Source organism: Alosa alosa, chromosome 5 (assembly GCF_017589495.1).
Source record: "Alosa alosa isolate M-15738 ecotype Scorff River chromosome 5, AALO_Geno_1.1, whole genome shotgun sequence".
In the NCBI taxonomy this organism is placed as follows: domain Eukaryota; kingdom Metazoa; phylum Chordata; class Actinopteri; order Clupeiformes; family Clupeidae; genus Alosa; species Alosa alosa.
This window is the reverse complement of record NC_063193.1, coordinates 23,799,095-23,819,684: the sequence shown is the minus strand read 5'-3', so window position 1 is coordinate 23,819,684 and position 20,590 is coordinate 23,799,095. Positions and strand designations below refer to the sequence as shown.

Below are 20,590 nucleotides of genomic sequence, written 5' to 3'. Positions count from 1 at the left end.
GTGGTGATTACCTTCATCCTCGGACACATCTAGGATCTCGTCTACAGTCTCGGGGAAGCTCATACGATGCTTCTCTGTAGTTGTCTAGGGGGAGAGAAGTGGAGACAGAAAGAAAGAAATTATGAACTTATTTGATACAGTGATGCACTGATGCGTCAATCATAATTTTTCCATTATGATTATAAATCATTCAATGACATATATACCGAGCACACTTTTCTACACCTTATATCTCATAATATTTTAAATGTGTATGAACAGATTTAATTTACACTGGAAGTTGTACATTATTAATGCTGCTCACCATAGTGACAGTCTCCTCAGTGACCAGCTTGAGAACATCTATGACGGAGATGTAACCTAGACGCTTGGCGATAGCGAGAGCAGAGGTGCCATGCTATGGAAATGAGAAGAGAAGAGAAAAGAAAGGAAGAAAAGAGAAGAGAAAAGAAAGGAAGAAAAGAGAAGAGAAAAGAAAGGAAGAATGAGAAGAGAAGAGAAAAGAAAGGAAGAAAAGAGAAGAGAAAAGAAAGGAAGAAAAGAGAAGAGAAAAGAAAGGAAGAATGAGAAGAGAAGAGAAAAGAAAGGAAGAAAAGAGAAGAGAAAAGAAAGGAAGAATGAGAAGAGAAGAGAAAAGAAAGGAAGAAAATAAATTGGCACCACAAAGTGCATAATGTTCTTACTGTTCAATGATAGTGGTTTGTTCAGAGATTCTTGCGTGTATGAGTGTGTGTGTGTGTGTGTGTGTGTGTGTGTGTGTGTGTGTGTGTGTGTGTGTGTGTGAGAGAGAGTGTGTGTAAGTGTGAGTGTGAGTGTGAGTGTGAGTGTGAGTGTGAGTGTAAGTGTAAGTGTAAGTGTGAGCGTGAGTGTGAGTGTGTGTGTGTGTGTGTGTGTAAGTGTGAGTGTGCTTACAGTAGTGGTCTCGTTGGGCTGAGCTCCATGCTTCAGCAGCAGGGTGACGATGTCAGTGTGACCCTGCTGAGCTGCCTGATGAAGGGGTGTGTATCCCAACTGCAACAACAACAGAACAACTTGATCAGCATGACCCAGCATTTTCACAAGCATGACTACAGTATATAATTCAATAATTCTGTGCATTCTGGCCTAACAACATGGAACTGATGTGAGCTTAACCTTTTGAGCTGAATCATTAACATATGAATTGAACAATATTGAAGTAAGCCATTGATTCTCTTGTGCTTGCTGCATACTATGTCAATGGTTTTTATCTCTACATCTTTACATGTTTAGCTTCACTGGCAAGTCTAAGGACCATGGACACCCACAGTTTACCTCAGGTTTTCCAATTCATTAGATTTGACTGTGTCTAGTCAATGTTGCAGTACATTTACCCTGGTTTTGCTGTTGACATTGGCCTGTTGTTGGAGGAGAAACTTCACCAGCTTGACGTTACCATAGTGACATCCTACGTGGAGAGGGGTATAGCCCATCTAGGGGGGACAACAACAGATACACAGGCTTACAATGTCATTCTCTTCAAGAAGTGTATGTGTGTGTGTGTGTGTGTGTGTGTGTGTGTGTGTGTGTGTGTGTGTGTGTGTGTGTGTGTGTGTGTGTTTGTATGAGTGAGAGTACCCTTGTGGCAGCATACACAGAGGCACCCTGCTTCACCAGTATGTCTGCTATGCCCACATGCCCTTCCTGTGCCACCAGGTGCAACGGAGTCAAGCCACTCTAAAGACACACATAATGAGAAATCAGAGGTCATTAGGTCTCACACACACACACACGCACTACAGTAGGGTCATTCCACGTCAGTTGAACCAGGGCCCACGCACTTAGGTCTCAAAAAATTCTAAAAAAATGACCAGGTGTACCTATGTTACCCAGGAGACACACTGTAAAATTACTCTTATGTAAGATCAATACTTTCCATGATACAGCCAGTTTTACAGGGGGAGGGGGTGTCGATTTTGTCCAGCCTCTTTTTTTTGTCCCACAGCCCCACAAGCCCACAGCGCAAGAACTAAACCATGTAGGAGGCTCAAATTTTGCATGGTGGTACATCAATAGGAATAGTATGTAGCAAAATCGTCACGTTTGGTCTGGATAATCCTGCATGGTCATAGCTGTCCCTCAAAGTTGATACAAATTTTATTGGAGTTTTTGGCTGGGCTCTGTTTAAGCCTTCAGAAAACATATTTGTACTCAACATAGGCTCTTGATTTATTTTCCTTACTGAGATAAGTAGAAACACTCTCACAAAAAGCAATGAACAGAAAATAAATCCCTTCAAGGTCTGAACAGCAGACCTCACAAGTCTGAAAAATCATTTTGGGTATCATTTTCAGAGATCATTGAGAATAAAGAAAAAAATATTTAAAAAATCTTTGTATATTCCCACAAGGTGTTTAGGTGCTCTGAAAATGAGAACCAAAATGATTTTTTAGACTTCTTAGGTCTGCTGTTCAGACCCTGAAGGAATTTATTTTCTGTTCATTGTTTTTTGTGAGAGTGTTTCTACTTATCTCAGTAAGAAAACATATTTGTACTCAACATAGGCTCTTGATTTATTTTCCTTACTGAGATAAGTAGAAACACTCTCACAAAAAGCAATGAACAGAAAATAAATCCCTTCAAGGTCTGAACAGCAGACCTCACAAGTCTGAAAAATCATTTTGGGTATCATTTTCAGAGATCATTGAGAATAAAAGAAAAAAATATTAAAAAAAATCTTTGTATATTCCCACAAGGTGTTTAGGTGCTCTGAAAATGAGAACCAAAATGATTTTTTAGACTTCTTAGGTCTGCTGTTCAGACCCTGAAGGAATTTATTTTCTGTTCATTGTTTTTTGTGAGAGTGTTTCTACTTATCTCAGTAAGGAAAATAAATCAAGAGCCTATGTTGAGTACAAATATGTCTTCTGAAGGCTTAAACAGAGCCCAGCCAAAAACTCCAATAAAATTTGTATCAACTTTGAGGGACAGCTATGACCATGCAGGATTATCCAGACCAAACGTGGCGATTTTGCTACATACTATTCCTATTTATGTACCAGTATGCAAAATTTGAGCCTCCTACATGGTTTAGTTCTTGTGCTGTGGGCTTGTGAACTTTGACAAAAAAAAGAGCCAAACAAAATCGACACCCCCCTCCCCCTGTAAAACTGGCTGTATCTTGGAAAGTAGTAATCTTACATAAGAGTAATTTTACAGTGTGTCTCCTGGGTAACATAGGTACACCTGGTAATTTTTTCAGAATTTTTTGAGACCTAAGTGCGTGGGCCCTGGTTGAATTGACGTGGAATGACCCAGTAATATAGTCTCACATCCTCAAACTCCAGATAAATCCAGATATTTTTTCTAATACAAACTTAGTATATAAGCAAACATGCAAAATTCAGTCACAATCAAAAATTCTCAGTCATTAAAGGTGAAGTTCAACACCAAATGGCATATCTTTAAGTATATGTAATGTCTTAATTTGAATTGTTACCAAAGATTATGGTGATTTGTCGTTACACTTGTGTTTGTGTGTGTCAGTACTTCTGTGCTTGTGGACACGCATTTGCAATGCACAGCTCCTTTGCCACTGTAAATAAAGGTGTGTGTGTGTGCGTGTAAAAAAAAGAGAGAGAGAGAGCGAGAGGGAGGGAATGTGTGTGTGTGCTCATCCTTACCTTGTTTCCCAGGTTGACATTGGCCTGTTTTGAGATGAGCAGGTTCACCATGTCTGGGCTGCCCTCCTGAGAGGCGAGGTGCAGAGGCGTGACTCCCTGGAGAGACTCTGCGTTGGCCGATGCCCCACTCTGCAGCAGGCTGCTGGCCACCTCCACCTGATTCTGCTTACTGGCAATGTGCAGGGGGGTGTAGCCATTCTACACACAAGAGGAGAGATTGATGTTTGTGTGTGGGAATGTGCATTTGTTTGATCTTGTGCATGTGTGTGTGTGTGTGCTGACTATTTGTGTGGAACTTGTTTGTGTGGCAGTGTTTTTCATGGACCTTCATTAGAGGTTACCTTCATTACTGATGGATTACTTGGATGTTCAGGGATTAAGTTATATACTACTACATCGTACATTTCTCTATCCTGCTGCCCAATGCAGACCGGTCTGGTGTCTGTAGAACACATTGTGTGTGTGTGTGTGTGTGTGTGTGTGTGTGTGTGTGTGTGTGTGTGTGTGTGTGTTTGTGAAGGACATTTTTAAATATTGTAGTGTGACAGTGTGTGTGTGTGTGTGTATGTGTGTGTGCATACCCTTGCTGCGCTGTGAGGTGACCCCCCCTTGCTGACCAGCAGGTTTACCACATCTAGGTTGTTGTGATGTACTGCCACATGCAGCGGAGTCAGTCCATTCTGGAGACAAAAAAGGACCACAACTCAATCATTCAACCCTGACATCCACAAATACACCCACATGCACAGACACACACACAGACACAGACACACACACACACACACACCTTGCCAGCAGCATTAGGGTTGGCTCCTCTTTCTAGCAAGAGTTGGGCCACATCCACTTTCCCATATTTTGATGCAACATGGAGTGGTGTGAAGCCTTTCTGCAGAGAGAGAGAGAGACAAAGGAAAAGATGAGGGGAGAAGAAGAGAGCAGGGAAGAGGATGTCAAATAAACACCAGCATATTTTCATTACTCCTGAGTCCCTTGATGGTTGTGTCTGTGTGTGCATACAGTACCTTGGTCATCTTTGTCTGCTGTGCATTCATGTCCAGAAGAATTTGTGCAGTTTGTGTGTGTCCCTCCCGTGCAGTGATGTGCAGGGGTGTGTGCCCGGATGTGGTGCTGGAGTTGGGGTTGGCTTTGTGGTCCAGTAGCAGCTTCACCAGGTCCTCCTGACCCATCCGAGACGCACAGTGCAGTGGAGTTTGGTCGTCCTGAACACAAAATCAGAAATCAGATGTTTCCCTGAAATCACAAGCTATATTGAAACAACAAATACGTATTAAACAAAAAGGGACATTTTAATGATCTCCACTTATGAGTAGTCTACATAAGGAGGGTGATTTGTTATCTTTTTTTATCATATTGTATAGCATTTGGTACAAATAATAAATATTTTAGATTCTGCCAGTCACACACATTGCAATTGCATTCCTTAGTATTGCCAAAATTACATAAAATATAATTTTCTCTGGGTCTGTTATGTGTAGGGTTAGCCTGGCGGGCCATCCTATATCATTGAAATGTATATAATGTACAGGCTGAGCAAATTAATTTGCCGCCGCTAGGGTGCGTCTAGATTTCTAGGCTAGTGCAGGGTTTGTTTCTGTAGCCATAGTCACCCACCGTTTGTCCACATTAAACTTATGAAACTTGTAATGTAATGTCTAGACTTAAGACAAACAACATTGCCACCATCTTACCAACTTCATAGCATTGGCAGCAGCGGCACGTCACGTGCACAGTAAAAAAGTCTTCTACTAGGGGAGAGTGGTAAATGGTGGTTCCTTGTGAGCACGACCATTGTGTTATACTTCATATTTTAATTTAAATTAAATAATACATGACAATATAGCAGGCCATATGTGAGAGAGAACGATTGTGGTATCTTCATAATATTCTGACCTTTCAAGACAGTAGCGCGAAAAGGAGCAGAAGACATTCTGTGGCTTTTCTGGTAAGTCATGTCAGTGCTATCTATGCTAATCGTATGTCAATGAATGCTGACAGAACATGAAAAGCATGGTAAAGCGTCTAATTTGTCAGGGGGACAATGAATTAAACGATGTCAATAGACTCTCTGTCTGTCCCTATTTTATACTACTATACTATTTTATTATCACTCTTTCTCTATGGTCAGTCCTCGCTCTGATTTTACTAAGGTCATCTAGCTAAATTAATTAGACTATTTTAGCTATTTTTAGATAGGGTAGCTAAGTTAACTAGCATAGCCACGCATACACTTAATTTATCTGTTTAGATAAATATTATAGTGGATTACAGTGTAACAGTTAACTTGGTGAACTGCTAGATACATTTAGGCCACCAAACACATCATAATTAAGATTACTTTTCAATTCAAGATCTTGGTAACATCTTGTGAAATAACCAACCTTACCTCAAAGGCACATCAAGTGAAGGGACAAGGTAACGTTAATTAGCTTGTAATTTGTTTTGAAGGATCTTTGCCTCAAGATGAAAGAAAAGTGCTATCATGATGTCTGTTCAATGGGCTAAAGACACTGTACTATCAAATATGCATGCAACTGTGTTACTTCAAGACCAGATTATTCGTATGGCATCAGGCACCAGTGATATCTGGTCATTTGGGCAATCACTAAATGATAAAGACAAATTATTTGCTGGAAGAGATGTAAACCGGTATATTATTTGCTAATATAGGCAAATGTAATGGATTGGGTGGTCAGGGCCATTCCGAGGAGGCATAAGCCCGATGAACAACAGCAGCTGAGCTGGTGCAGGAGTTGGACAACAGTTTGCAAGTAGGCCTAAAGTCAAGGAAAGGCTGCTTTAAAGGTTAAACTGTTACCATTCTAATATGCTTGTGTTGAAACTGAGATAGCTTTATGCTGATGCTACTTGACCTGGTTCAGTTTTTTGACTGAAAAAAAAAAAAAATCTGTTGTGGTTAGGGTTGCAAAATTCCGGGAATTTTCAAAGTTGGAAACTTTCCATGGGAATTAACAGGAATAAACGGGAATTAATGGGAATAAACTGGGAATTTTTAATATGGAAAGTTAGTCTATAACAGGGAACTTAAATGTAGTGGACAAAACCCCATCTAGAGCATAATATTAGTTAAAACAACCTGATTTAATGCAATTTCAGTCGAATTTGTACCCTGCACATCAGTCAGTCACATGCACACAGTAATCAGCATAGGCTAGACATAAAGGAAACCTATGGTGCGTTCATGTGCATGGGAAAAAAAAGGTTCCAACAAATCGGATTTTGTTGTTGAGTGGTGTGGTGTATCTTGGGCAGTTCAGTGTTGCTAGTTTAGCATGCTAGTAAACAATAGGCAGAGAATGGGATTCCCGCTAGCATGCTAGTTAACTTTGTATGCTAAGCTAAGCAAAAATACAAACATTCAAATCAAATTGCTTATTACGAAACAAAATGTTTGTTTATATATGAAACAGTTTGTATGAATTACCCAAAATTTACAGTTAATTACCATAAATTCCAATTAATTCCCATAATTACCTTTAATTCCATTAAAGTTTCCAATTTGGAATATTTCCAAAATTCCCCAGCTTAACTTCCCATGGTAAGTTTCCGGAAAGTTTCCGGAAATTTACCGGAAATTTTCCGCCCTTTGCAACCCTAGTTGTGGTATGCATAAATTATAGGCCTAGTATTATGTCTTGAATTTGTAAGCTGCATGGTAGCTTGGCTCTTAAAGAAGCCCTATGCAACAATTTTAGCAAAAATGACCTTAATGCAGGTTGAGAGTCGTTCTGATGGTTCTACAACACATTCTGGGTAGTTTGATGGGTGCTTCGTCTCCCCCTATCGCTTCTCCGCGGAAAAAACCGAATATGCAACTTTCTGTTCCCAGTCTGAGGAAATCCAGATGTGACTCAGCGGAAGTATCCAATTGCCTCGAAAATGTAGTCAGATTGTAGTTTCTAAGAAGACTGCAAAACGGACTTGGCTTTGTTGCTGTTGAAATTGTAAGTAGCCTACTCTTGGGTGAACTTCGTTTTTGTAATGTGGTTTGATAGTCTCTTGAACAATGTGTTTGCTCGACCGTTTTATTGTGAGCCCTGTATGTGTTTAGCTTGGTTTCTTGATGGCTAGCTCGCTAGCTAGAGTAAGTATAAGTATATATACTTTTTTGATCCCGTGAGGGAAATTTGGTCTCTGCATTTAACCCAATCGGTGAATTAGTGAAACACAAACAGCACACAGTGCACACACAGTGAGGTGAAGCACACACTAATCCCGGGCGCAGTGAGCTGCCTGCTACAACGGGCGGCTCAGGGAGCAGCGAGGGGTTAGGTGCCTTGCTCAAGGGCACTTCAGCCGCTTTGCCCACTGGTCGGGCTCGAACCGGCAACCCTCCGGTCCAAGTCCAGAGTGCTAACCAGTGGGCCACGAGTGGGCCCTAGAGGGGGTTTAGCGTAGCAGTCACTTGCTACCGAAGCTGCAGGGGGAGCTATGTTGTGAAAAATGCATGCCCAAATCCGGCAAAAACCAGTCACTGTGCAATTCCTCACAATTACCAAATACTTGACCTACAAAGTCCACCTAGAAGTTTAAAGTATAAACTACTATGCAGTTTCAGGTATTTTTTGTGACTGTAGAGCCCCCCCTAGAGTCGTGATATATTTATATTTTACTCTGCAGTTGTAAATAGCCTACTTTTCGTGGCTTGTTCCCCCTGTACACAATAAAAATGCTTTTGTTGCAGAGGTAAAGGATTAACAACAGGCAAAACTATCTCCTAATTTTATATTTATCATTGTGTATTTTATATTGCGTATGTGTGTGAAAGCGGTTAACGTTAACGTTAGCAACATGGTGCAGTGCTTCGTATGACTGATGCATGGACCGGTGCATGGTCTGCTCTTGGACCATCATCATATTCAGTTTATTAACTTGCCCTGAATTATTACACAAAATGTTCATTAAATGCATGAAGTATGGTTGATATCACTCATACAGTATGAAGGCTACAGTAGCCTAGCTAAAGTAAACTAATCTTAACTAGCATTACCAACCTCTCTGCAAAACTCACCACAACTTTGTAGCATCTAGGTCTTGTCCTTCATGCTGGCCTTTACAAAACTCACAAGCTGACTCTTGGACACACTACACTCAATAATGTGACCCGATTTAAAGTGGTTTTCACTCGTTTGGACACTTGTTTTCATCCTTGAAACAGCAAAATGTTGCCTCTGGGGCATGGATGGCCAAACCGCTAACCATTTGACTGCAGTGTCTAACTGGGCTATCAGCTAGTTCAAAAGTTAAAACTAACATTTACAGTGGTCTATTTCATGGTGTATCGGCCCTGACTAAGTTTGTGTGATATATAAACAGTGTTGGGAACGTTACTTTAAAAAAGTAATTAGTTATAGTTACTCACTACTTGTTCCAAAAAGTAACTGAGTTAGTAACTGAATTACTCTATGATAAGAGTAACTCGTTACCAGGGAAAGTAACTATTTGCATTACTGTTACAAAAAAAAAAAGTTGCTATATGTCAAAGAATTTGGATTTTTTGAGCAGTTTTGAGCAGCCAGTTGAAATGAGTAGAACAGACAGGTGTTTGTAGGCTACATAACTTTCGATAGATAGATAGATACTTTATTGATCCCCAAGGGGAAATTCAAGATATTGCACATCGACAGACCTACGGTTGACTTCAGCCTGTGTTTTTGTTGTGAGGCAGAAAGATCTAGCTTTTGCTGCTTGGAGGACTTTGCTCCGAGTCCTTCTTTGCTAGTGGATGGCGAGCTATCATCTGTGGTGGAGGTATCGGTGTTTTTGGTCACTAGCTTTAGATGCGTGTGTGAGATGCTTCATTAAATTAGAGTTGCTTACAACGGATGTCGACAAAGTCTTCGGCTCCTGGACATAATGTACACATTACATGCGTTCTTGCCTTAATGAATTTGAAGTAGTGCTTATATCTCCACCTTGAAAATGCCAACTTTTCGGATTGCTCCTGACCTCTGCTGTTTCGTCGAATCTCTATTTTAGCTGTTGCGTGTGTGTGTGTGTGGCACATGTGCTGGCAAGTGTGTAAAAACACTGGCTTTGATTGGCTATCATGAAACATGACCCTTAGCCAATTATAATCGCTTACGTCGTTATTAACCCACCTCCTCACTAGCTGTGAGCCAGGGTGCGTTCGGATTACACACAGTTTATTCAATCAATGCATAGTAACGCACCACATTTAACATCCAGTAACGTTAACGGCGTTGTAACGATGGGAAAAGTAATTAGTTAGATTACCACGTTAGTGAAAAAATAACGTCATTACCTAACGTCGTTCTTTTAAATGGCGTTATTCCAAACACTGTATATAAACCACAATCCCGTGACGGACTTTCCACCAATCAGAGGCATCACTGTGGGATTGTGGGATTGTTCAGGATTATGGGTAATGAAGTACTTATCCAAGACAATAAAAGACATTTATCTCAAAACAAGATTGGTGCCCCATGAACTTTTGCCGTTTATATGAGCATATATACAATCGCTTAGTACAGCCGTAACTGGTTTTAAGTCTACTAGTATGGACGATTACGTTTTATGGTTTATACCCCAATTGTCAATGGAGAAAATTGTATTGGATTCTTACTTCTGGAATCGGCTGTGGGCGTGACTGTTGAGGTCTATAGGCTGACCAGCTATGACATGTCTCGTAATCATACAACAGTTCACGACGAACAGAAAAAACTAAAACAAGGCAAAGGTACAAGACTGTGTACATATTTTAATTTACGAGTGAGCCATCAGCCATCGCAAATACATTTTCCTGTTTTCCACTGCCTTATGATAGTTTAACATGCTTAGTTTTGAATGTAAAACAAGATTACTAATTTCCTACCGTTTCCATTGGTAAATTCAACTTTCAATATGAGAAAAACAGTTTTCATCGGATAGCCACACATCGCTTCTGACAGCCTCGGTATTCATATTGATTCCAGCGAGTAAACAAACGTGCAGTGGCGGGAATTAAGGCATAAACATTTCCATGGCAACGTTGATCTCTACCAATCAAAGGCTCTGCTTTTACACATTAGGATTTTGGGTAGTGTAGTTTTAAGTCTACCATGGACGTTTACCATTTAAATGGCTTATAATCCAGTTCTCAATGGAGAAATTTAATTTGATTCTTACTTCCCGGAAAGGGAAGGTAATGTTTCACGATTCTCGCGAGATGTCTTCGGGTCGACTATTCTTGAAGTTGCATGGCTGGTTCTCTCGTTAGTGACTCACTACGGCTATGCTGCATAGCTATGCTAGGTGAACGATTCCCCTATTACAGGCTTGTTTACCATCAAATTGGCTTCGTCAAGGTTATATTAAAAATCTTGCATAGTGTACCTTTAAATCAATTTCTGGTGATTATTAGTAAGCATTTTGTATTCGGGTTGCCATTTTTGTATACTGTGTGTAAATCTATTTTAAGACTAAGCCCAGAATGATAGATCAGTGTCAGTAACTAGGTTCAACTCAAGTTAATGAGTTGGAAGTGTGTTGGTGATAGGCAGGTAAGTACTGAATGAAAGTTACCTTGGCTTTAGCGTCAACTGGAGCTCCATTCTGCAACAAGAATTCAGCCACTTCACAGTGACCCGCCCGGGAAGCCATGTGCAGAGGAGTCTCCACTTTCTGAAAGTGTGTTTAGTATGAGTGCGTGTTATAGGCACAGCAAGACACAAACACAGAAATTAGCCATATTTGAGTGACTTATGAATGGCATTTATTTCAGTGTGAGAGTAAAGTAGGCCTCTACATAGGGCTGCTCGATTATGGCAAAAATCATAATCACGATTATTTTGGTCAAAGTATAGCAATATTTAATTATATAATTTAATTATCTATTTGACTTTTGTTTGAGTCGGGTTTACTCAGGGTTTACTCTGATAACATTAAATTTGCAAGGTGGCGCTTGTTGTGGCGCTATACAGGACGCTCTGTCTTCTTTTACAACGAAAGTGTGGGTGTATTTCGGTTTTCAACAAAAAGTTGCACTACCCTCCTACTAAGTTTTTGCACTTCAGTTAAAGTGTAGAAAATAATGTTGTTCACTGAATTAAATGTGACATTTGAAGTGAGTTGAACACTTTTTCCTTATTTTTCTTATTTTTTGTAATGCCTTTGAATAATATGGGAGACATGAATTGCAATTTATCGCAGAATCCAATCACAATACTTGTTGCATTGCAATATGCTAAGGATCGCAATAATGAGGTTTTTAGGATCTTTTGGAGCCAAAATCGAGATCAAAATTAAAATTCGATTAATTGCACAGCCCTACCTCTACATCAAGGTGAAGAATAGGGGAGATTGAAATAGGTTGGAAGTATAAATAAAGACGAGAAATAAAGGTAAGTGGATGGATTGACTCACCACGTTGGAGGCATGAGGAGAGGCACCCTTTTGTAGCAGAATCGTCACAATCTTCAGGTGACCCATAAATGAGGCGACATGCAGTGGGGTCAGACCAGACTACACACAAACACAAACAGACAGGTTCGTTAACCTAAACTGAGACATGTAGTTTAACAATTTAAGTATTTAACATTTGCCCAAAGCCTTAAAAGGGCACTGTGGAGTTTTTAGCCGGTCTCACTCCCAGCTCCTTATGTATCAACCTACTCATTTTTATAAATACAGATACATAGCTTTATTTAACCACGACATCCACTGATTAGGTAAGTGATTAGTCTACAACTTCCTCTTATTAGGTCGTGGGGTCAAAGGTCAAGTAGAAATGACATATCATGTGTGAGATCTTCATCCTCGTTGGTGGAACACACTGCCAGTTCCTACAAGGGCAAGGACATCCCTCTCCATTTTCAAAAAAATCCTGAAGACCCAGCTCTTTAGAGAACATCTCCTCTCATAGCACTACTTACAACAAGTCTTGCTGATCCTAGCACTTTCCACCTGTCTTGAACTGACACTCAACTGTTTAAAAACAGCACTCACTGATGCACTTATTCTTACTGTACTCTACCGTTTTAAAATTGTCCTTAAATTGTTGAGAGAATTGCTTTAAAACTTAAACTGTTACCATGTTTTAGTCGCTTTGGTTAAAAATGTGTCAGCCAAATGTAATGTAATGTGAAACAATTTGCTTGAATCAATATTTTAACTCATCCATGCACATCTCTTACCTCTGTAACTGCTTCTAGCGATGCTCCGTGTTTGAGCAGAAGGTCCATTACACGCATGTGGTTCTTCTTACAGGCAATATGAAGGGGTGTGAAACCATTCTAAGAACACATATGCAACAATCTGCAGTCAGCGTTATTTCAGCATCATTGTAGACTGTGTGGGACACTGTGCGTTCACCCTGTTGTGGATGTAATACATGGGAGACTACTCACCAGGGCGCGTGTATTAGGTTTGGCTCCTTTGTCAAGAAGGACTTTGGCCATGCGATGGTGTCCGCAGTGGGCGGCAACGTGCAATGGGGTTAGGTGGTCCAGGGTGATATCATCAATCTCAGCATTGTACTGAAGTAGTTGCCGCACACAGTCCATGTGATCCCCTTGGGCTGCCATATGGATGGGAGAAAGGCCATTCTACGAGATGAAGAGAGAGAGAGCGACTTTGTATCTGTGCAGATTCTTTAATTATTAGTCATTGTTGAGTGATTGATAACATTGAATCTCTGTGTGTGGGTGGTGTGTGTGTGTGTGTGTGTGTGTGTTTATCTGGCACTGGTGTGAGTATGTGGTGTTGTGGCTAACTTTGGTCTTGGCCTGGATGGGAGCTCCCTGGTCCAGGAGGATTTCTATGATGCGAACATGGCCATTTCTTGCTGCACAGTGTAGAGGTGTTAACTCATCCTATGTAGAGATTGGGAGAAAAATGGGTCATTCCAAATGTTGGTAAGAAGATACATATAAGACTGAATCTGGGAAATGGGTACATTTTGGCATGTGTACAATGCTTTGTGAATCTGTACATTTTGGCATACGTGTTCTAGCCTGCTTAATTGTAATTGTGTATATTTCTATGTTCGTGAGAAAGTTTGTCTGTGTTTACTTTAGTCTTGGCATCGATGGTGGCTCCTCGGTCAAGCAGCAGTCTGACCATGATCACATTCCCTCGCCTCGCTGCTATGTGGAGAGGTGTGATTCCATTCTATAGGAAAGATAAATGCATGTCAATTTACACATTTACATCCCACTTTAAGAGACACATTAGGCCATTACTTACGTGTTGTCCAATTTATAGGAAAATGTTGTATCTGTGTGGTTACGAGAGTGTGAGAGCAAAGTGTGCTTTTGTGTGTACCGCACCTTCGGTGTGAAGTTGACATCGGCTCCTCGGTTGAGGAGCAGTTGGGCCACGTTCAGATTCTCGTAGTGGGCAGCAATGTGCAGTGGCGTGAAACCTGTCTGCAAAGCACCATGGAAAACACATGATGTCAGAAACATACTCCCCCTTTACATAACCACTATATCACACACACACGCACACACACACACACACACTCCTGTGGTACCTTGCTGAGCACATCGGGGTTGGGGTCATTTTGCAGCAACACTGCGGCAGTGCGTGTGTCATCGTTGCGCGCGGCTATATGTAGCGCGGGGAGGCGGACCTTGCCCTTGGTGCCGTAGTTGATGAGCAGAGCTACCACATTCTCATGACCCTGCTGAAGAGCTACGGCCAAAGGGGTAAAGCCATCCTGAGAGACAAAGAGAAAGCAAAGACACAAGAGATGGAAAGAGACAGAGAATGGGGGGGGCATAGATGATAGGGCAGATGAAGTGAAGGTAGAAGAGAGGAAGAAAAAAGACAAAAGGCAACATAACCCGTGTTTACCTTTTGTTGTGCTGTCATATGGTAAGCATACGTTTCAAGATAAAGATTTATGGGAGATAAAGATAATTTAATGATTATGAAATGAATAAGTAGAAGAGTGTAAAACAGAAAGGTGTAGTGAATGGGGAAGTAGTGAATAAAAAAAACTTGAGCCAGTTGAGCAAGAGTGAAAAGGGGAGAGAGAGAGAGAGAGAGAGAGAGAGAGAGAGAGAGAAAAGAGGTGGAACAGAAAATGACTGGTAGGTCGACCGTAGTTAAGCTCTCTGATTGGCCGTTACCTCAGTTGGAATGCTCTGGTTAGCTCCATTCTCAAGAAGAAACTTCACAACCTCTAGATGGTTCTCTTGTGCAGCCATGTAAAGTGGAGTGAAGCCCTTCTGTTAGACAAACAGGCACATGCACACATTATTTTGCATACATTACAGATATACGTACACTACACTTTTGAATAACAACAACAAACAACAAATTTTGTTTGTGATGTTTGTGATATTTATGTATGTGCTGGTTTTGAACATTGTGAGTGCAGTATGTGTGTCAGACTAACATGGCAGTTTGAGTATGTCCATGCTTGAGAATGTACTTGTTACCTGGGACTGTGCATTGACGTTCGCACCATAATTGACCAACTCCATGACCACCTGCTCTTGTCCAGCTAATGCAGCTATGTGAAGTGCTGTGTTCCCTTTCTGTACACACACACACACGCAAACGCAAATGCACGCACGCACGTAGATACATGGGATAAACATACATACAACAAAACATTAAAATTATGTTACAAACAGAATATCATCAGTCATTAATTATTAATGTTCACACACTTGAACACGTGAGCACAAATAGTAGTCTCTGAATTCTAAGGTGACCATTTTTTTGTTCTGTTTTTGCATGAGAATGTTAGGCACCAGTGTTTTGCATCGCATTTGTGAATTTGAATGTGTTCTTTACCTTTGTTGTGGTCTCTAAGACTATGCCATTGTGTAGTAGCTCCAGCACCATTTTGACGTGACCTTCTTTAGAGGCTAGATGTAGGCCGTTTAACCCATTCTGAGGACAGACAAATACACACACCTCACACTGTAGAGTCCCTCAGAGAGCACGCATACTGTACACACACACACACACACACATACACACACACACACACACACACACACACACAGACACACAGACACACACACACACACACACACACACAAACTCTCCGTCTCCGTCTCTATCTCATACACACTCACGCTGTAGTTACCCCATCACTCACCTCACAAGCACCTTAATCTGTAGGTTAGCTTTCCAACTACAACACCACAATGGAGGAACGATAGCGAGACACCCACACACATACATGTACAACACACACAAAAGCGCTTCCAATAGTGAGTACAGGGACTGTTAAAATGGTGACTGTGATGTTGGTAGTGTTGGTGGTGCCAGTGATGATGTTGGTGCCGGTGATGATGATGGTGGTGGTGGTGGTGATGAAGAGCATGGCAGGCCGGTGGTCTCTCTGGGAAGAATAGGAGTGGAGTGGGACAGGTCTGACCTCACACCGCCTCCACACACACACAGGACATGTGAGGTTGGACCTTACGCACTCCACTGATATTACCCCCTGCTCTCCTGAGACCACACACACACCATCGCACACACCGCCCAGCGTGAGAAAGAAAGGGAGGGGGGAGGAAAGAAAGGAGGATAGGAGGAGAGGAAGATGATTATTTAAACGTAAACAGAAAGAAGAGATAGAGAGGAAGAGATAGAGAGAGGGAGCAAGAGAGGAGGAAGAGGAAGACAGAGAGGATGAGAGAATGGGAGCACACACTATGGGGACTCTGGAACGGGTGACATCAAAAGAAGAGTGAAATTATCTCACACACTCTTCTTCAGGCTTTCACCATTGGTACGAATGTCACCATACACATTACTCAACATCAATCATTGCCATCACATTATATTTGATGGTTTAAAAGCGTGCGTGCCTGTATGTAGGTGTGTATTTGTGAGTGAAAATCTTTGGAGCATTCATTTAGAAAGGATACCTACAGGTGTATATTTTTCTATACACAAACACTTGCACACACTGGAATCTTCCACAGGGTCTTCATGTACAGTACTTTAGTACTTTTATGTACAGTACTTCAATGTGTTATCTTTTCCTAGGCTACCCAAACACTCATTAATCAAATCTTATTCCAGGGTCTTTGTGACTGTGTCAGAGAGAGAGTGTGTCTCTGTTGTGCCTTGCCCCACAGGAGCAGGCTAAAGTATAGCAAGATGGAGGAGTGGACCAAGAGAACGCACATACAGTACAGGCATACACTTACAGTTGTGATTTGCATACCACAGCACAGGGACATGAATATCACTGCAGGTGCTTGTGAAACCAGAGCTCATTATTCTCACACACACGCATGCACGCAAACACACACACGCACGCACACACACACACACAGTTGGTTTTGCAAGGTTCTAACTTGTTCAGTATGTTCCAAGGGCATAATTGTGCCAGGTATGTTCAGAAGAATTGTATCTGTCACAACCGTGGCGAGTTGGGATCAGATCTAATTTTGCCATCCAATTTCTAATTGTATCAGATCTAATTTTGCAGTGCTCCAGTATGTTTTTACCAAATGGTTTGTACATTAATTGAAAGTGTTTTTTTTTTTAATCTTGATATTGAAGTATGGTTTCTCCCTGTGAGCCTCTCCCTCGGGCTCTGCATCTCTGTGCCTGGCAGCAGTCCAGTGGGGGATTTCTGAGCACTTCTGATAAGGCTGCCCCCCCCCCTCCCCTCCACCTCCCCCGTGTCTGGCACAGGCCGAGTGTTTACGCATTTGAGCTGTGAAGGCTGTGAAGTCTATTCCATCACGGTTATGTAATAAACGGGACTCCCCGGATACCCGCAGCAAAAGAAGCAGCGGTGATGAATCAGACCTGTGCCTCTTTGTTCTCGTCTCCTTCGCTTGGCTTTCTTTCTCGCTAAGACTCATCATTTCGCTGCTTCTGTTTCCTCGTGTCATTCTTTGTGCTGTATTTTCACACAGTTGGTTTTATGTGTGTCTATAGCACGGACAGGCAAAAGTAAACTTCACCTAAAGAGGTTATAAATGTTGAATAGCTGTAAGAGTGTTAGATAAGTGTGCGTCACTGTGAGAATGCTAACATTTATGTCTGCACTGAGGTGCAGAGCAGATCTGCATGGTGATGCAAGAGACTGTAACTCTAGCCCACCGTGCTGACTGACTGTACACAGGGACAGAGAGGGAAGTAAAGAGACTGAACACACTATAATAAAGCAAAACATTAAATATCCAAAATATGTTAAGTAAACATTTGATCTGTTGGCTTCAGGTCAATTATCTCAATGTTTAGGTGATTTTTAAAAAAACATTTTTTTAGATAAAACGCAAAATACTCCAAAAGGCATTCAGTAATTGAACCATTTGAGATGAAGGCGCTGAGTTAAACAGATCAAAAAAGAAAAGGGTATAAAATGCACACATTCAAATATTTCACCTGCTTTCCCTTGTGTGATCTACAATTTATAAATTGATCCACTACGGGTGAATCAATTGCTTCAGGTAAGAACCCTTATTACTTAAGTTGTATGTGGGTGGGAAAGCTCTCACCTGATTGGCTGTGTTGATATCTATACCATTCTTTATGTGGTCCAGGGCCTTGTCCAGGTTCCCTGAGCGAGCTGCCCGCAAAAAACTGTTACCAGCATCAGCCTAAGAGAGAGGAAGGAGAAAGAGAGAATCACATCTAGAGCCTGAAGTCAGTAAAAAAAATGATGAGCTGTCGTTGCCCACATACATACATCGAGGTACGTACATACACCTACCACATAAAAACCCAACATTTGCACAACACAAATACCATAACAACATCATAGACATATAGACACATCCTAAGCAACAGAGTTCAATTATATCACCCAGGGGTTGAGAACAGCTTTAACTTCTTGAAAACAGTACAGCTTTAACTTCTTGAACAGTATCAAACTAGATCTTGTAAAATTTGGTTTCAGATTTTAATAAAGTGACTCCAAAATCCTCTCCTTGTCACAATCAAACTTTCACAGCAGAGTGGTTTACATAGTCGTATTGACCCTTTCAACAATAAAAACACAAACAATGCTTGAAAATTCTATTTGGTTCCCAATCTACTTCCTCTGCATTAAGATAACATATGGAATGTTAAAACGGAAGCCTTGTGGGGCCAACTATGATGGTGATAATGGAACTCTCTTGAAAGGGTCTATAGTTCCTCCAGCTTAGCCCCTGGCCCTGGTCATGTTAACTTAACCCCTGTAGTGTTGCCATTATGAGATATCAATGGAAAAGTTCAAAGGTTAAAGGTTAGGGGTAGGGTTTAAGCATCAGGTCAGTTGAAAGTTCAGGAAGAGGTTTTGTGCCTGAGGTGAGATACAAGTAGGATCCATGACTTTAAGTACATTTGATTCAGTATAGCACTCGGCTAATGACTGAGTCAGGTGAGTCATTAACTCACTGCCTTAGACGTTAATGCCTCTCTTGCCCACTGTTTTTTAGCATGTTCTTTCTTATTGATTGTACACATGCTTTGTTCTTCTGGATCTGGACAGAGGGGGACAGACGGAACACCATAGAGAATGAGATACTGGTAGAAGAGACAGGGCAGGATAGGAACACCATAGAGCATGAGAGACTGCTAGAGGAGACAGGGCAGGAGAGGAACACCATAGAGAATGAGAGACCGGTGGAGGAGACAGGGCAGGAGAGGAACACCATAGAAAATGAGAGACTGCTAGAGGAGACAGGGCAGGAGAGGAACAAAGCATGGGCTGAGAAACAGATGAGATGAAGGGAGAGAGGGAGATGGAGAGGGAAGACAAAGGTGAGAGGATCAAGAGAAGGAGACATTTAGGGAGAGGTGGTGATGGGATGAACATCTCTGTTTCAACAAAATGTTTCCCTGATGGACATAAACATGCGGCCCATTGATCGCCCCTCACCTGCCCTCACACGCAAACAGACAGGAAGAAAAAACACACTACCTGAACTCATATACACAGACAGAGAAACGTTCACTCGCAAAAGTGCATGTGAGCAGAGACCGAGTGCATGAAATTAGAAATAGCTGAATAGATATTCCTATTCATAATGACACTATGATCCGTATGTATCTGGAATAGGAAGTTATCAGCTATCATATTGATAATTCCAAGACTTTTTAGGAAACTTATGGGCATGTGTGTGCGTGTGTGTGCGTGCGTGTGTGTGTGTGTCTGTGTGGATGACTACAGTAATGGAGACACTCACTTAAACACACACTTGTATAGTAGCCAAATCAGCACAAATCTTTTCTGCAGTAAATCAATACTCACAAGTGGAGAGTCCCTCCGCTCTGTCATGTCCCCCTCTCTGATAACTCTCTTGTTCTCTTTATTCCTCCACACTCCTTTTCCTAGCTCCCACCCTTTCCCAATGATCTCCTGCTTCTGTGCAACTCCTTCGTTCTCTCTGCCCCTCTCTCAGCCCTGTCCTCAACATACTTCTCGGCCGGTCACCTACTCTCCTCTTTCACTTCAAATGTCAATTAGCATTTGGTGTGAAACACAAACAATTCTTTGTGAAAAGGCCGTTCGCATTGAAATGTAGCGCAGGAGAAGAGTGGCACTGAGGATAATAAAGAGTGAAGTTGTAAAATGGCTCGCTCTCTTTCTGTCTCTAAATACTTTGAGTAAGGCAATACCCATATCTCCTCCCTTATGTCATGCCCTGAACTACAAACTATACTCCTGTCAGATCTAACGATCCGTTCGCCCACAGACACACATGCATACATACAGTACACATATGTAAATCACTCAAGTATGCTGACACACCTGTCACATCAGATAAAATTACTAATGTGGCTGGACAACACTTTGACAAAAATAGATGTGTCTTTCCAGTTGTTTGTGTTTATGTTTGTGTCTTTGAGCGTGTTTAGTTTTCAGTGTGTGAATGTGTGTGACTGCCTGCTTCCACCTTGAAGTTGCAATTCCAGGTTTTAGGCCTAACTTTGGGAATAAACCTCAAGAACAAGGACAAGGCATAACATCTATCTTGAGTAGTTATCTCAGTTCT

The 20,590-nt window shown here is 41.4% G+C and overlaps 1 protein-coding gene across 11 annotated transcripts in view; it reads right to left on the bottom strand.

Annotated features, from left to right (window-relative positions):
• ank1a (ankyrin 1, erythrocytic a) overlaps positions 1-20,590 on the bottom strand; it is a 117,049-nt gene that overhangs the window by 35,231 nt on the left and 61,228 nt on the right. For 9 of the 11 annotated variants that reach the window (XM_048242764.1, XM_048242757.1, XM_048242761.1 and 6 more), the window contains 21 exons: positions 18,107-18,208; positions 15,429-15,527; positions 15,068-15,166; positions 14,756-14,854; positions 14,155-14,340; positions 13,949-14,047; positions 13,692-13,790; positions 13,394-13,492; positions 13,028-13,225; positions 12,815-12,913; positions 12,045-12,143; positions 11,205-11,303; positions 4,664-4,861; positions 4,429-4,527; positions 4,223-4,321; positions 3,642-3,839; positions 1,597-1,695; positions 1,353-1,451; positions 913-1,011; positions 305-397; positions 12-84 (listed from right to left, as the gene is read on the bottom strand). In XM_048242764.1, coding sequence (XP_048098721.1) covers positions 12-84; positions 305-397; positions 913-1,011; positions 1,353-1,451; positions 1,597-1,695; positions 3,642-3,839; positions 4,223-4,321; positions 4,429-4,527; positions 4,664-4,861; positions 11,205-11,303; positions 12,045-12,143; positions 12,815-12,913; positions 13,028-13,225; positions 13,394-13,492; positions 13,692-13,790; positions 13,949-14,047; positions 14,155-14,340; positions 14,756-14,854; positions 15,068-15,166; positions 15,429-15,527; positions 18,107-18,208 — 2,434 coding nt within the window. Of the gene's footprint in view, positions 1-11; positions 85-304; positions 398-912; positions 1,012-1,352; positions 1,452-1,596; positions 1,696-3,641; positions 3,840-4,222; positions 4,322-4,428; positions 4,528-4,663; positions 4,862-11,204; positions 11,304-12,044; positions 12,144-12,814; positions 12,914-13,027; positions 13,226-13,393; positions 13,493-13,691; positions 13,791-13,948; positions 14,048-14,154; positions 14,341-14,755; positions 14,855-15,067; positions 15,167-15,428; positions 15,528-15,738; positions 16,029-18,106; positions 18,209-20,590 lie in introns of those variants that run through there. The other 2 variants (XM_048242767.1, XM_048242763.1) reach the window with 2 other exon arrangements.